At 36.9% G+C, this 17,421-nt stretch overlaps 1 protein-coding gene across 1 annotated transcript; it reads left to right on the top strand.

The window, feature by feature from the left end:
• Positions 1 to 403: 403 nt before the first annotated feature.
• Positions 404 to 12,924, top strand: LOC121956672 (proteasome activator complex subunit 3-like). Its single transcript, XM_042505025.2, has 10 exons — positions 404 to 570; positions 1,793 to 1,825; positions 2,111 to 2,173; positions 3,084 to 3,188; positions 3,905 to 3,956; positions 4,095 to 4,210; positions 5,098 to 5,166; positions 8,148 to 8,270; positions 8,748 to 8,834; positions 9,546 to 12,924. Exons 1-10 carry the CDS (start codon positions 529 to 531, stop codon positions 9,624 to 9,626), a joined length of 771 nt encoding a protein of 256 aa, XP_042360959.2. The 5' UTR covers positions 404 to 528; the 3' UTR covers positions 9,627 to 12,924.
• Positions 12,925 to 17,421: the final 4,497 nt, after the last annotated feature.

The raw sequence follows: 17,421 nt of genomic DNA, 5'->3' as shown, positions 1-17,421 counted from the left end.
TCATTTATTTTATATTTGTGTTTTGGGGTCTGATGTTTTCTTTCTTTCTTGTTAAATTTCTCTGCACTTTTACACTTTATGTACACGTTCGTGACTTTTTTCTTGCTTAATATATTTAATGCAGGACTTTGTGTTGAAACAGAGTATTTACTTGAAAGAGGCTTTAGTAACTTTATCCAATTAAAGGACCTGAATACTTCTTCCACTACTGTCCATAACTAAACACTTGCCTAGAACAGTTGACAGAAAACAGAGAAGGGAAGGGTTGTGGGGGAGGGGTTTGCTCGATTTAGTTACCGGCGCTGTTTGAAAGGGCGGGTCCACATCGCTCTGATATTACTTCTCGCTCAGGGCTGCTCAGGGTGATAAAACCAAACACACAATTCGTGTCGCTTTCTGATAACGTCAGTGGCTTGTGGACGCGGTAGTGGCCATAATACATGTGGAGTTACTACTCCTGCTAGAGCGCATGATACAGTGAGGGGAAAAGATTGAATTTGAACCGTTTTTGGACGTTTTTTCCGCGCGATGTCATCTCTTCTGAAGGTGGAGCGCGAGCTGAAGACCAGGGTGAGCTGTCACTAACATCAGCCAGCTGCTGCAGCTGCTGCTCGCTGAATATGTGGGTTAGATTTAGTCAGAGTCCTCATCGTCAAAGCTGTTATTTCAACACAAGCCTAAAAACATGAATTCACACATGTGAGCTGTTCTCCACTGCAGCTTCAAAATTCGAAATTCACTATTTTCCAGCTTCAGTAAAGGAATAACGTTATATCTGCAGTGCCATTCTTCATATTACAGCCAGGCCCATAACTTATTACAGATATATAGGTATCGAGATTGGATTCAGGCCGACATGCCGATATATAGCAACTAATTTGGCCGGTTTTTTCCTCACTTTTTTCGTAATCATTCATCTTTTCGTTTTACTTATTTCTGTGTTTTTTTTGTTGTTGTTTTTTTGTTAATTAATTGATTAAAAATTATACGACTTCTCAGGTCAGTCTAGCCAGCTGGGGAGGGAAAGGGTTATAAAAAAAGAGTATCAATACCGGCCAAATTTGAATAACTTACGGGCTCATATGGATGAGATGCAGCTATGTGTATATGCTTTGTTATTATACTCTGCAGAAAACTCAATACAAACTTTAACACCCAAAACAGAGAACTCGTACTGCCGATAACCATTACCAATATATCCACTTTTAACCCTGCCTAATTTTTCATCAAGTCTTTTCTGTAGTTGAATTAATGTCATATTATGTATACACTTACGAAATACAATGCTTTTCAGTGTATGTAATATTCAGTCAATGTGCAAAATAAGAAAAATACTTAAGGGTTGATGTTTTGTACATGTTAACTTTTTCAATAAAAAAAAAAAAGATTTGTCAAATCGGCAGAAATCAGCATGTCACTGATTCCACTATTTCATTTCAAAACTAATATCCACAGATACCAATCAAGTCCTCTGCATCCCTAGTGAATAGCCTGATAAATGCCAAGAGATTGAAGTACAGAAATGCCAAATATACGCTTTGAAACAGTGTTCACGAAATGAAAATGGCTGTAAAATGTCCTGCTTGATACATTTCTTGTTTATTTGGGATTTTTAAACACTCAATATTAAGCCGATAGTGGGTTCAGCCTCTAAAATCCTGTATCGATTAGGGTATAGTTTCAATATTCACAATTGCACAAATGCACTCTATATGTCTCACTTGCTGGACACTGTTAAGGAATAATGAAGGAGTATAAAAGGTGTTCTAACTGCACATCAATGTGTCGACAGGTGGAAACATTCAGGGAGCAGATCAGCAGTGAGGTGAGTATTAACATGATCCAGCTGAGCCGACATTTCCTCTCACAGTTTGATCCTCTCTTTTATTGTGAAGCACTTTGTAACTTTTGTAACTTTGGTTTAGAAAAGCGCTATACAAATAAAGTTATTATCATTATTATTATTATTATTATTATTATTATTCTCTTTCTTTCTTTTATTTCTCTCTGCTCCCTGGTTTAGATTATGATTCATATTAGATTTTTAAGCAAAAGTTCCACTTTTTCTTTATTTTAATCGTAAAATGTTTTCTTCTGTTTGCTCTCATAGGCTGAGCACCTGGTTGCCAGCTTCTTCCCTCAAAAGCTCCTGGAGTTGGATGATTTTCTCAAGGTAAGTGGCTAGCTAAGTGGCTAGTGTCCTAGCTGATGTGGTGACACTAGTAAGCGATATAGCCATAAAATAATAATTTTTTAAGGTATTTTTGTGATAACAATATTCTTCAGGATATGACAGAAATACTGAAAATATTTTATTATTTATTTCAAGAACATACAATTGAAACAAAACAAGTGTTATAGTTGTATATGTCAACACAAATGTGGTTTATTGTTTATTATAAGGATCTCTATTAGCTGACGCCTAAGCGACAATCTAGTCTCCCTGGGGTCCAAAACAACATAACATTACATTACAAAAACAACATTAATAATGATAACAATAGTAATCAATAAAATAAATAGAATAAGTAAACAAATAAATAATAATGATATTAATGATAATACAAAAATACAACTACTTTAACAATAGTAATTTAAAGATAATAATAATTAATTCACCATCAATCAACCATTTTAAATAAATAAATATATTTATATAATATGTATTTATATTTACTTAAAATACTCAGTGACAACAATTCAGTTCTTTAACTTGTAAACAACATTAACTGGCACAAACATACACCTGCATTGTTACCATGACTACCACACACACACTTACAAATATGTATATATACTGTATCTATCTATCTATCAATCTATCTATCTATCTATCTATATATATATATATATATAAGTGCTGGATCCAGATATTCTGGGGTTCATTAATTTGGTAGGTATTTGGTATTCAATTTAGGTGTTCTTTTATTAACAGGTTTGTTAATATGTGTTAATGTACAGAGCAGGTGAATGGGTGAATGGGTGAAATGTGTCTATTATTTTTTTTGGCTAATGTCATGTATGCATTTTTTTTTTTGGACACAAGTACATTTTCGACCTTTTTTCATGCCGTCTTCAAACAGGAGCCGATCCTCAACGTGAAGGACCTGAAAGAAATCCACTCAGAGATCAAGTTCAGAGTCCCCGAGTCCGTCCTTTTCACCAACAGCCATGATGGCGTGGACACGGTGAGCAAAAACAAGAAAACATTGGTGAATCCCAAAAATGAATGGGTACTAACAAAATAACCAATGGTAGATACGAGCAAAAATAAGAGAAATTAGTGATTAGTGTGTCGTCTCCTGCATGAGACCCAGTGTTCCTGAAAGCATCTGAGGCGAATAGGCAAATCGGTAACTGGATCTAGGTTTAAATTCGATCAGCTCTGCTTGGTTTTACTGTTTGAGCTGAGTTTGAGAGAGAGAGAAAGAGGCTGCTCTCTCTTGATCCTCTTCAATACTCTTTGTATCCGAGGAGGCGGGCATACCATATGAAAATGAGGCGGTCGGAACAACAGCCTGAAGGCTATCAGATATTTTCGCTGGCAAAAAAATTGGCAAAGTATCCCTTTAATAAATAAGTTTAGGTCTTATAGTCCCTACAGGTTTTCTGACATTGTTTTGCCAGACCAAACACAAGTTAATTGCATTCTACGTGACATTAAAAAGGTTTTAATCCTTTGAAATCCGAGCAGGGTGATGGGTTTTTTTTTTTCACAAATACCAATAATACCATTTTGCTCATTGCCTTTTTTCCAATGACTTTTTAAAGACATCTCACCAATTTGTTCAAGGTTCAAAGGTTTAGATACTTGTGAAAAGTTACTGAAAGCAATGCAAGAAAAGTTATGTCACTCCAGGTTTCAAGGGGTTAAAAATCCTTACATTTAATTTGTGTGCTGCAGAATACGAAGAAGAGGAAACTAGAAGATGGAGTTGCTGACGGGAGCTGTCAAGGTAAAAACAAATAATGAAAATTCAAAAAAAGATTAATGCTGCTGGGCTTGTATTGATCCAAATTTTGGAGCATCATGACAAGTGTGAAAGCCTGAAGCAGCAGAGTTTGTAGAGTGTGGACGCTGTGTTTGGTTCCAGGGGGAACCAAAACACTGCTGATGCCAGAGGAGATGCTGAAATGTAACACCAAGCTGGTGGACCTGATCGAGCGAGTCAAACCAGAGATCAGGACTCTGATAGAAAAGTGTAACACAGTGAGTCTCTGAAGACACACACACACACACTCACACACTAAGTAAGTAAAATTAAAATATAAATAAAATAACTTACATTGTTCTTTGATTAGAGAAAAATAAAATTAAAAAATAAATACCATCCGTCTATAATCTGTCTCCTTCACACCTGAAAACACGATAAAAACAGAAGTATCTTCAACTCTAAAGGAACAAGCGGGATGGTGACTGTGACTTTCTTTTTTGCCATTTTTTAGGGCTGTCGAACAATTAATTTTAAAAAAATCCCGATTGATTGCAAAATTTCAATAGTTAATTGTGATTAATCACATTTTTTAATCACATTATTTTAATACAAATATTTTGAATTTCAAGACACGGTGAAGCAATTCTTATCACATTGTCATGATTAGGTATCAAATGACAACAAAAAACAGTATGTGACTGGGCGTGTCTGTAAAGGGGAGACTCATGGGCACCCACAGAACCAGTTTTCATTCAGATATCTGGAGGTCAGAGGTCAAAGGCCCCTTGTGAAAATGACCATGCCGTTTTCATCAAAACGTAGCCTAACTCTGGAGTGCTATTTGGCTCTACAGTCTGCAGGAGCCTTTGAGGTCCTTTAGCCCAGTACAGCCTCTTACAGACGGGAACATCGGCTGGCGATTAATGCCATAACAAAAAACGAGCCCAAACCAAACAGGCAAACACACACCAGAGCTCATTTGAACACATCCCAATTGTTTGTTTTTTTTTTGGTAAATCTAAAATACATTTTCTGTTTATTACACCTTTTAATTCTTCCTGAGCAAAATGATGAGTTGTGCCCCTTTGCTTTCTAAATGTCACACTGTTGACCCTGTTTGTTGAGAAGATCCATCCGTCACCTTGTCTCTCCTCTGTGTCAGGTTAAGACTTGGGTCCAGCTGCTCATCCCCAGAATAGAAGATGGGAACAACTTTGGAGTCTCCATACAGGTCAGACCTCACTGCATGCTTCATCTGGAGCTATGGCTGTGCAGATTTCAAAAACAGACATGACGCTACAAACATGGTGGTGAAGAAAAGAGGCTTCTGTAGTAATTAGCACGAGTGCTCAATTTGGATGTCAGTATTTGCTGAACATTTGGAGTGATGGCTCTTTTTTTGTAAAAGAAACCATCCAGATTCATACAGCAAAATTAATAGATCTTTGCAGCCACAGATAACATGAGTAGGGCTGGGGCGACGCGTTGGCGTAATCGATTACGTGAATACGTTGATTCACGTAACGTGTGTCGATGCGTCGCAGCATTTCACACAGCACGCGTCACTAGAGCATGAGCAGCCCCGGGCGTGTTGTTTTTTGTTTCGGCGCTCGTGTATCACGTCAGAGCGCGCACACTGCTCGCCTGAGCAGCGCTCGTCAGGCGTGTCTGAGCTGCGTGTGAGCCGCAGCACAACTAGAGAAACAGTGGCCCGTTTTTTTATGTGTGACGCTCACGTTTGTTGACTCTATACCACTTCATGCTGCAGTTTTAGTATCTCTCTGTCACACAGATAAAGAAATACAAAGATGTTTGTTTTACCTCAACTTCCTTGCTTCTCTTTCAAAACAAAAGCTATCTGACTGTGTCTCTGTGGACAGAATGCCATCAATTGCTGATACAATGCATTTTATTTTGAAACATTTATAGGACCTGATTGTCAGCTGTGCAAAAGCTTGTATAACTTCATAAATAAGTGGAATATGTGCTTATAAATATGAAAATACAGCACTCATATCCGCAGGCAGCGATATGCCTTAAGCCCCAGTTAGGCTGGTCTATTTTGATGCAGAAAGGATGAACTTGTTATAATTATTTCTGTTAGAGAAAAGTTATAGAGTTTTTCAAATTGGACTAATTTGACTGTAAGATGTTTTGTTGAACTGCTAGATTTGAGGTTTGTTGCTGTAACAAAGAGTAACTGTTTTGTTACTCCTCCTAAAAGTGACTTGAGTTTTACATTGTTTTATTTATTTTGCTGTTGGATTGCTAAATGTAGATTTCACTGCATTCCTTTTACTTGAATGGAACAAGTTTTTATTTTAGAGAGACTTTATATCAGACTGTAAAACACAGATTACCAGTTAAGACTGGGCTATTTTTTGTTGGAGAATAATGCCCTGCAGAGTATGACAAATTTTAAAATGTTAGTTTTGGTAAATTCATTGTTATATAGATTGAGTAAGAAAAAAAATTGTTAGATAAATAAAAAAATAATCAATAGATTAATTGAAAAAAAAATAGTTAGGTGCAGCTCTAAACACGAGAAGTTTTTAGTCAGACATCATGCGATCTCTAATGTGCAGTGCAAGGTGTGAAACTCTCTTTGGACCCTGTTCTTACTTTTTTTTAATAGTAATCATAGGAAACACATCTTATCCCAGTCTGTCACTGACTTTTTTTTATATATGTAGACAGCCATAGAGCGAGACAGACTGTGTCCATACCAACAGCAGGTCTTTTGAACTGTGATTTGACAGGTCAGCAAATGACCTATGTAATTTGGTACCAGTTGTAGGTAAAATGCATTAATTTGGTTCACTTTCCATGAATTCATACCAATTTAATCGTAATTCATTCTGGAATCAGCTCTTGTAAAGCCTGCCAACTACTAAACTAGTGTGAAAGTCGAGGCCATGTTAAGTTGGGCTTCTACTCCAATATATTGTGTAACAGGTCCTGCTCTAGTTTTTTTTTATTTCTAATTGTAGGTATAGTCATTGTAAATTGTCTAATATCAATTAGATTTAACCCTTAGGGACTGTTTGGCACATTTTACGCGTTTCTCATTCTTACTTTTTTTTTTTTTATCATTTTGGCTGTGTTCATGCATATGGCACAAATTTTAGCAATATGATACAATATGAAACGATACCATGTGATGCAATACGAAACGAAACGAAACGAAACGAAACGAAACGAAACGAAACGAAACGAAACGAAACGAAACGATATACTTTATTGTCCCCGTAGGGGGAATTTGTCTAGGACTCATTGCTACAAGCAATAATTGCACCATTACATTAAAAATACAACAGTCTGAACAAAAACATTAGATGTTCAGTTGCACATAGTCCCAGTTAAACTCATTACAAATGGTGCACACATTGCACATGACACCTATTGCACTTACACAGTAATAAAAACCCATATTGCATACTCCCACTAATAAAAACCACCATGAGACTATAGAACACACAGTTATTCAGGCAGCATTGTTTAAAAGTTTAACTGAGATAGGAGCAAGAGTTTTTTAAAACGATTGACTTTGCAGTGGGGGACTCATACTGGCATCAATGCCAAAAATGGCATTGAAAGGGTTAAAATTTTAAAAAATTAATGAATATTTGATATTTATGATTAGTACTGATGTCATATTAATATGATATTTTTTAAAGCTTGATTTTGAAAATCGCATTTTGTGCACTGAGCGATACATGTGTGTAATATGAAATCAGGCCCTAAAGGTTAAGGTCCACCGCTCTCCCATTTTTTAACGTAATACAGACCAGTGTAAGTCAGCACATCACTGCAGGACTGGATCTCATTGGCTCTCCCCTTAATGGTCCCTTCTGCTCTGGATTCTAATGTTTTAGTGAATGGAGGCGTCTTTTGCAGTTGTTATGTTGGACAGTAGGGAGCAGCACTGACACGTGTTGCGGTCTGTGATCTGACTACAGTGGGGTGAGTTCTGTGGCTTTATAGTTCTCCAGCTGACACAGAACAGAGAGAGGAGGCGCTGAGCTGGGATTTGAATGTAGTAACTAAACAAAGCCCAGCTGCTGCATATTATGATGCATTCATATGATTGCATGAAGAATATTGTGGAAGTTTGTTAAAAACTTCACTTTCAGGATTTGCAACTTTCTGAAGTCTGTTTCTAGGTGTTTTTGTCCACCCTGTCTCAGTGTCTGTGTGTCTCTGTGTCTGCAGGAGGAGACAGTGGCAGAGCTGAGGACCGTGGAGTCAGAGGCAGCGTCTTACTTGGACCAGATCTCCAGATATTACATCACAAGAGCCAAGCTCGTCTCCAAAATTGTCAAGTACCCTCACGTGGTGGGTTGCACTGGTGGAATGTAAATTAAGTACATTTACTCAAGTACTGCACTTACGTATGAATTTGAGATGCTTGTACTCTACTTGAGTATTTTCTTCTCATGTCACTTTATACTTTTACTACATTTTAGAGGGAAATATTATACTTCACAGGAGTTTATAAAATTGTTATGTTTTGGAATAAACAAAATTACTGACAAATTTACCAAAGTATGGTTGCAACAGTTAGTTAATCAGCCTATTGACAAAAATAAAATAAAATACTTTTGAGGTTTTTTGGGGTATTATTTATTTTTTTAAAATTGTATTTTTTGTGTTTTTAGGCGGGGGGGAGGGGGGCTTACCTGATTTTAGAATATTGAGGGTTTCTTTTGTGTGGGACGGTATTTTTTTTTACTTGAGTAACATTTTCAATACAGAACATTGACCTGTAACAGAATATTGTATTAACTGTGTGTGTGATTGTTTGCTCTGCAGGAGGACTACAGGAGGACCATTTCAGAGATCGACGAGAAGGAATACATCAGTTTGAAAATCATAGTTTCAGAGCTCAGGAATCAATATGTGAGTGTTAAAATCTCTTAAAACTGTCGTCCACACAAGCTGCAATGAAATAGAGTAACAACTCTGCAATGGACCCCAGTTCAAGTCTGACGGGGTTGCATTGCAATTTAAAGGGATATTATACTGTAGAAATTTTGTGGCTAATACACAAAATTTTGCAATGTTTTCGTAAGCCAGGTTTCAACCAGTAGGGGCTGTTTTGATAAATGTTTAAGGGTTGTTTTTGTTTTCATTTTCTTGACCTATTGAGGGTTTTTGGGGGTGTTATTTTTTTCCTAATATTTTTTCCTAATTAAAAACAAATAATAATTTTAAGGGTTGAGGATGCTTTTCTTCCATTTCTTATCATTTAAAATTGTGGGATGTATTTTTTTTTCTTTTTCTTAAATTGAGGGTTGTTTTTCATATAATTTTGGTTTTTTTGGTAGTTTTTTCCCCTATTTATTTTTTTCTTTCTTTTTGGAAAATTGAGAGTTTTTGAGTTTGGAAGTGCATTTTTATTTTTAAAATAATTATGTCTTCTACTAATTTCTTGCCAAATAGCTCATTGCCTTTGTTCCCAAAAGATATCAAACCAGTACGTTCAAGTATTAAAGGTGTAAAATGCTTGTGAAAGGCGTCTGAAAGCGCCACAACAAAACTGACGTCGATCCAGGTTTCAAAGGGTTAAGTCGAACGTTCATTTTTTAAATTTCTGTTTGTTACTTTCAGGTGATTCTTCATGATATGATCCTGAAGAACATTGAGAAGATCAAGAAACCCAGAAACAGCAACTCTGAAGCTCTTTACTGACAAACCCCTACAAACACACACACATACACACACACACACACACACACACACACATATACACAAAAACATCAGCTGCAGGTCAAACAATAATTCTAGCTTTGATTTGGGAACATCTGATGTTTTGGGGTTTTACAACGTCAGGATAATTCATAACGTGTTAAATGAGATGCTGCCTCTGAGCTGATAGTCTGCTGCTATTCAGTGATGAAAACTTCAACATGAATGGTGCTTGCTGCTCTGTGTGGAAAACCCCAGCTGTGTGGCTCCACAGTGAGCTCGAAGAAGCTATAAAAATGCATTCGAGAAAAAAAAAACTTGGCCTAAGGTCACACATACACACATACATTTCAGCTGTTATGGGATCCTCCTCCATGTTTGCTTTTGGCTTCACTCTGTAGTCATCTACATGCTTTCACGTAACCTTCAGTTTCCGGTACATGCTGCTGTTACAGAGACCACCTACGTGGCCTGCTTCCCATATGTTCCCTTGGGACCGAGGCTCACGGATTCCTGCTGCTCTCTCTTCCTATGTGCAGTTCTGCTCTAGTGGATGCCGGACCTTTCCCAGGATTTCTCAGGGGTTTCTTTTTTTTGCTCCATGTTGCCTTACCCGCCCAGGGGAGGTTCCCTTTGTCTAGTTTTTGCCCTGGCCTCTTGAACATTTTGGGCACACCGCTATCCAAGGAAAAAAAAAAAATGGATTTTTAAGACGCTCAACTCCACCCAGTCCTCCCCCAACTGGCCTGAAACTGTCAGGGGACGCCTCTTGTCAGATAAGACGCAGACTGCTTTCCTCAGTGCGTCAGAGAGCAGCTGCAGTTCCTCAGACGCAGTGTTTTAGTTATCCTGACAAACAAGGAGTCATGTACACCGTATATCACATGTCTTCATTCCTCAAGGAGAATTCTTGTACTTGACATGAAGAACATTCGTTATTTCTCCCAGTGTCCTTTTCAAATTTTCCCTCTGTCCCTTTCTTGTGAACATGGCATCTCAAGAACAGGGGGGATTTTTTTTTTTTTTCATTCGACACAAACATTCACTTGGACCCAACAATGAATCGATTAGCTTTTGGTGGTCATAGGTCAAAGGTCACTGTGACTTTGCCTGTCTCGTTCTTGTGAGTGCGATATCTCACGAATGTTGAGGGATTTTTTATTTTATTTATTTGGCACAAACCTTCACTTGGACTCAACAATAAATTCATTAGCATTCAGTGGTCAAAGGTCAACGTCACCTTTGACTTTGCCCCTAATTCATATGAATGGGATATCTCAAGAAAACCAAGGGAATAATTTTAAATTTGGCACAAACGATCCCTCTGACTCAATTAATTAATTAGATTTTGGTGGTCATAGGTCAAAGGTCAAGTAACCTCGACCTTGTCTGTCTCATTCTTGTCAATGCGGTATTGAAAGAACACTAAGGGTTGTTTTTTTTGTTTTGTTGTTGTTGTTTTTTAATTTGGCAAAAACATTCAGTTGGACTCAACAATGAACTGATTAGATTTTGGTGGTTATAGGTCAAAGGTCAAATAATTGCGACTCTGTCTTATTCTTGTGAATGCACTTTGAACCTTAAAAAACTGGATATTTCATTGTTAAGTCCAAAATAAACATTTGTACCAGATTACAAAAAAAGTGTCAAAGTCACCATGACCTTACATCCGTCTCATTCTGGTGAAAATGACATCTCAAGAACACCTTTAGGGAATGTCTTCAAACTTGACACAAATGTCCACTTGGACTTAACAATGAGCTGATTAGAATTTGGTGTTCAGAGGGCACCGTGACTTTGCATTTACCTCATTCTCGTGAACGCAGTATCTCAAGAAGGCCGTGAGGGAGTTTCCTCAAATTTGGCACAAATATTTATTTGGCTTCAAGAATGGACTGATTCGATTTTCGTGGTCAAAGGTCAGGGGCACCGTGACCCCAAAACACATGTTTTTGGCCTTAACTTAGAAGTCATAAACTAATTAGCACAAAATTCAGCACAAATGTCTGAGAGGATATAATGGTGAAGTGATGACATTTGTTATCCAAAAGGTCAAAGGTCAAGTTCACGGTGACATCGCTCAAAGTCATAATTCAGGAACAGAGGGGGGGACATTTGGTGACATACTGAATTGGTGACTGTAATCTTAAAACTGTGTTGATTGTAGAGATCTGTGCTGCGGGGGGGAAGAGGTGTGTGAAGCATCCACGTTTTTTACAAGCATAGATGTAAACTGTGCATGTGCAACTTGACTGGTGCACGGAGGCATACAACAGTGACACTTGGAGATGCTCAAAAACAAAAGTAACCTTGCAGGATGTTTGTTGCTCCACACAATAGAAACGCACACCAAATAATGTTCCTACATGTATGTCTGTTTTGATCACGCAGGCTTGAACCGGAACTCAAAATGTTTTGTCAAATCTCATGTTTTTGAATGCAGCAACTGCAGTGTGTCTATGGTTTCATACATCTGTTTTTATTATTATTATTGATGTTTTTAATTAAAAGCCCTGCATAGCCAAATACAGGTGTTTGCATCTAAAAATTGTTAGTTTTAAATAAATGATAATTTGGACTCTTCAGTTTTCACCTGTTTTATTACGCTATGATAATAGGGTTTTGTATTTTATTCAGCCTGGTGCTTTAAGAAACCTTTTGCAACTTGACAGTGCAATGGAAAATGACACAATAAAGTTAGCAAACATTTGTAAGTGCATGCAAAATGTGTCTTTTATGTTAAGTTTTTTTTCATGAACAAAGTGATAAAGGACCAGACCTCTGTGCATGTAAGTGCAGGCTTTAACTCAAACTAACTCATAATTTGAAATAAATAGATAAATTGTAATGAAACCCCTGTAGCCTTACCTCAAAATCATCATAGCTACAGTCACAGTCAAGTTTCACTCTGTTCCTTCTTTGAGGAACAACTTGAGGTCTTTTCATGGTCATTCATTGAGTGACCAGGCCCCATTCACTTTGTGCAAAGTTCAATCAGATTAAACTGATGTGCAAAATCTGTCCAGCCTTCCACCGCGCCTCAGAAGCAAACAATGTCGAGGGAAACACAGAGAATGAATTTTATACAAAAAAATGTACAACTTTTCAAAACATCTCCTTGATTTGTATAACTCAGACTTCCAAAGCCTTGTTTTCTTTTATTTCAGTGGAATTATAGAATGTACCGAATGATGATAACATGGACTTAGAAAAACTGTGTGTCTGTGTCTATCCTTAAATTTTCTGTTATGTTTGATCCTGAATAGTGTGTCGAATTTCAAATAAAAAGTAAAAGCCATAATATGAGTCTGTGACTGTGTGTCCCAAATGCAGATACTGGACTTTTTGCCGATATGTCAGTATTCAAGAACTCATTTGCCCAATAACTGATATCGATACAGCCACTTTTTTTTTCCCACCTAATGTTGGTGATCAAGTATCTTCTGTGGTGGAACTGACATCATATTCTGCATTCTGGCTCACCAGCAGATGGAGACATACATAAAATGCTTTTCAGCACATGTAATATTTATGATTTTTACAAAATATAAAATACACATCAGCTTAGAAGTTGATGTTTTTTAGAAGTTCAAAAATTGATCAGCATGTTCGCTAATTACAATATTTCATTTGAAAGCCAAAACCTGCCAATAAACAGCAGGCCGCTATTATTCGTGGATTCCTATTAACTTTGCATAAAACTGTTCTGTAATATTCTTTTTACCCGTTAAAGTTGAAATCTCAAAGATTTCCGTTGTGGCTGATTTGGCGACAAAGTAGCTATCGTTGGTAAAAGCGACTGCAGTTTAACACTTTAATTCACAGGGTTCTAGGATAGCCAACTAAATCATGTTTTAACACAGAAGTCAGATGATAATTGGGAGTTTTTCATCAAGTGAACAGCCGTGATCTGATTTGATGCTGCGCATGGCATGAAAAAATGGTGGTTGCAGTTGTGCTTTGTTCACCGATAAACACAGTGCACTACATGTGACTACTTCATAATAAAAGTCAACACATTTTACCAATTAAATGATTTTGATATTTAGCTGCAGCAATAGGAATAGCTGGATTTTCATCAGCAGTTTTTGCAATTTTTCCAACACCAAGTTCATAAATCTGCATTTCAACAATGCAATACTTTTATCAGTGGGTTGCAGGCTCAATCACCTTTGTGTTAAGTAATTTGTGAACAGATAGGGACTTTCTTTCAGAAAGAAAGAAATGATCTGAGTAATCAGAGGTGTGGATTCGAGTCACTTAACTTGAACTCAAGTCACAACTTTGATGGCTTTGATGACAAAATCAAAAAAGACTTGACAAACTCAACTTGGACTTAAGCACCAATGACTACACTTGGACTCAAGCCTTTTGAACTAAAAATACTCGATGCCTTGTGTTCATTACAACAAGGCAGGACAGAAATATACAAAATCCATTCCTCTGTGGTACAAATAGTGCGATCTGAAAGCACATTTTCAGCTCTACTTTTTTCTGATTACGTTTTGTTTGAACAAGTTTGTTTAAAAAAATAAATACAAATTTTAAGAAGCATTCAAGCTTTCTTCAAATGTGTCAAAATGGTAAGAAGGTTGGTGAAGAGCACACTATGATTTCTTTAGGACTCCAAACTCTAAGTAAGGACTAAGACTTGACTTGGGACTCGAGTGCAAAGACTTGAGACATAGTCATGACTTGCAAAATTATGACTTGGCCCTTGGTCCCCACCCCTCTAGGAAAATATTTTTACAACCACATTTACAGGATAATCAACTGCTCAACCTTAATGTCATTAATTCTTTGAAACCAGAACACACTGGTTTGATTTCTTTTGAAAACATGAGGTGAAGACTATGAGCATCTGGACAACACATGGTCCAAAATATAGCAAGAAATTAGTAAAAAGAAAAAAAAGAAAAAAACTTTTCTGGACATTTTTCTCTAGGTTTCTTTTTTTGTTGTGTTGATAATCTAAACTATTCTCCTGCCTTTGTAAAAATTCATTTTCGGGTCATTTTCTTTGTCTCTTTTGACTAATTCACTGCAATCTGTGGGACAAGTTGGTCACTGCTCTTTTTCCCCATGTTTTTTAGAAAGAAATCGAACAAATCTGCTCGGACTTAGAAGGGTTAAATAGCTTGTGAAAGTGTTTGAGCACAACACAAAAAAATTAGTATTGATCCAGGTTTTAAAGAATTTAAACACATTTGCTGTTCCAAATACTTGACTCAGTTCTTTGCCGGGACCATGTAAGGGTTTACTATTGATTACAATCACTCCTTGACACTGTGGAGCAATATACCATAAAAGGACCATAAAAGCCTCTTTGCACGTTCATAACTTGTGCAATCTCTGCAGATGCTCACGCTATGAGCATAAAACAAATCTTATGACGCAGTCCTCAATAATTAACTCAAGCATAGCTTAACCATGTCTTGTGATATTCTACTTCAGTACGACCTTATTAGGACCACTACAAAAAAATGCAGGTGCACATTTACTATCTAGGAGTTCACATTATAGACACTGTAACTAATTTTAAACAATATAAAAATTATGGTATAATAATTTGGCCAAAGTTTAGCACACTGACAAAACACTGTCCAGTCATATAACTGGGTCTGAATTTTGCTTATAGTGACATTGAAATGTTTTTTTGTTCTTAAGCAAGACTTTGGTTCACAGTTTTGTTGCAAACATTACCAGTCAATTCATCAATCATGTTACTTCAACTGAGACTGCAGACAGGGTGAATGGAAATTGTAAGTTGTATGGTAATTGTAATTGTAAAGTATAAAGCAGCATGAGAAGAAAATACTCAAATTAAGTCCCTAAAATGTATACTAAGTTGCAGTACTTGAGTAAGACTACCTAGTTACACAATACCACACTTGATGGAGGTACTGCTTTTGAAAATGATACTTTGATAACATGCTACATACCAGTCCAGATGGTATTGTGATGACATCTGGAAATTTGACCCCTGGTGAAGTTGTTGACTCGTATGTATTAACTTAACACACAATTAAGCCCTTACACACATTGTGGTTATATTGCTGTGGGTAAATAATTTATCGGTCTTTTGAAATTTTTAATGCTGTGCAAGCAGATTGATAAGAGAGGGATATCAATTTATAACAAAAGAACATTAATGCTATTGTTAATGTTTATGACCACCCTGCTAACTAACCTTTGTCTTTATCACGTGGTCACGGCAGTCGCTGCCTTTCAGTCTTGCTCTGACCCAAGTTGTAAATTAATCAAACAATACATTTACAACTGAGATGTACTGTTGTAATGTGTAACAAAATTCTACAGATCTCTTTAGCAGGTTGGTGTTTACATGCATGTTAATAACTGGGATACCTTAGAGGTCATGTAAATGAGAAACCTGGTTCTTGTGATCCAGGTAAGGGGTTAGAGTCACCTGATTTTCCCAGGTAAATCCCCCTTTAGAGAATGTTGATGTATTGAGGTCAGCTGTCTAATCAGCTTTTTACAGGTTCATGTGTGCATAACAAAGTCTTGAGAAAATGGCAACAGAGCACCAAAAGGATGAAAGGAGAGGTCATTTCACAAAATTTTTCGCATGTAAAACAATACCATCCAAAATTCAAACACATTACCACTGTGAGGAAAAGCTCTGTCTGTCTGCCTGTCCTCTCATTGCATCTTAAGTCTGCTCCAACACAAGAGCAACATCTGTGACTGAAAAATGAATTCAATGCAAAAGTGCCAAAGTTCCTCTTAAAAAAAAATGGCAACAGACGAAATGCAAACAAAAGACTTCAAAATGAGAGTGCACAGACCAATGGCCGACTAGATTAAAAAAAGCCATACTTCCAAAATGAAGTTGGTTTGCATTTTCCAATTTCCTGTATCACCAGATTTCTTTGAGTAACCTGATTACTTAAATACATATAAACCCTTTAACATTAACTGCTAACTATCAGCATGCATCACCTTTAGTCAGTGTGTGTAACTATCTTTGTTTAGCCTGTTAGCATGATAATATTTCTAATAATCACTAAACACAAAGAACAGCTCAGGCTGATAAGAATTATATTTCAATTTTGACCTCATGGTGGCACTACAGGAATCAACAAAGTTTGTGCATGCCCATAAACTTAAGATAATTACATATTTAATTGGATAACTATAAAATCTTCCACCTGATGATGGCACTGGATGAATACTTAGGGTGTTTCCAAATGATTTCAGGCATCATCTGGAGACCTTGAATATCCGTACCAAAGGTTATGACAATCCCACCAATAGTTTTTGAGACATACTGGATTGTTCAAAACCAAGAATATCTTGATGAAAACATGCTTGATGAAAAGTCAGTGATCACTTATGAGGATTCATCTATTTGGCACCAAGAATATACTGTACATACAAAATGTCATGGAAATCAGTCATTAGTTCTTGGAATATTTCAGCCTGAATCAAAACGTAAAATACATAGACATTGCCATTTCTAGAACTAAAAATATGACCCAAGTTGAAAATCCAAAGTTTTGTGTCAATGTTTTTTCCAATATCACTTCTGTATGACCTCTTGTAGCTATTGGAATATTGGGAACAACTTGTCATACAAATTTACCTGCTTGAATCCCAACTTGATACCATTTGCACGGACTGTTGTCTCTTTTTATGTTAATCAATATTCATCAGCAACTGCAATATATGGGTACTTTGTTGCTATTGGTCTTATCAAAAGAAACACCTCTCAGGTTGTAAAAGCAGCCTTTGAAGTCAGTGGCCTCGCCCCTTTACAGAACCCTCTTAAGCATCT

This window comes from Plectropomus leopardus, chromosome 18, assembly GCF_026936395.1.
Source record: "Plectropomus leopardus strain MGB_pleo_1.0 chromosome 18, ASM2693639v1, whole genome shotgun sequence".
Classification (NCBI taxonomy): domain Eukaryota; kingdom Metazoa; phylum Chordata; class Actinopteri; order Perciformes; family Serranidae; genus Plectropomus; species Plectropomus leopardus.
Note: the sequence above shows the minus strand (reverse complement) of the source record. Positions and strands in the feature narration are given on the sequence as shown.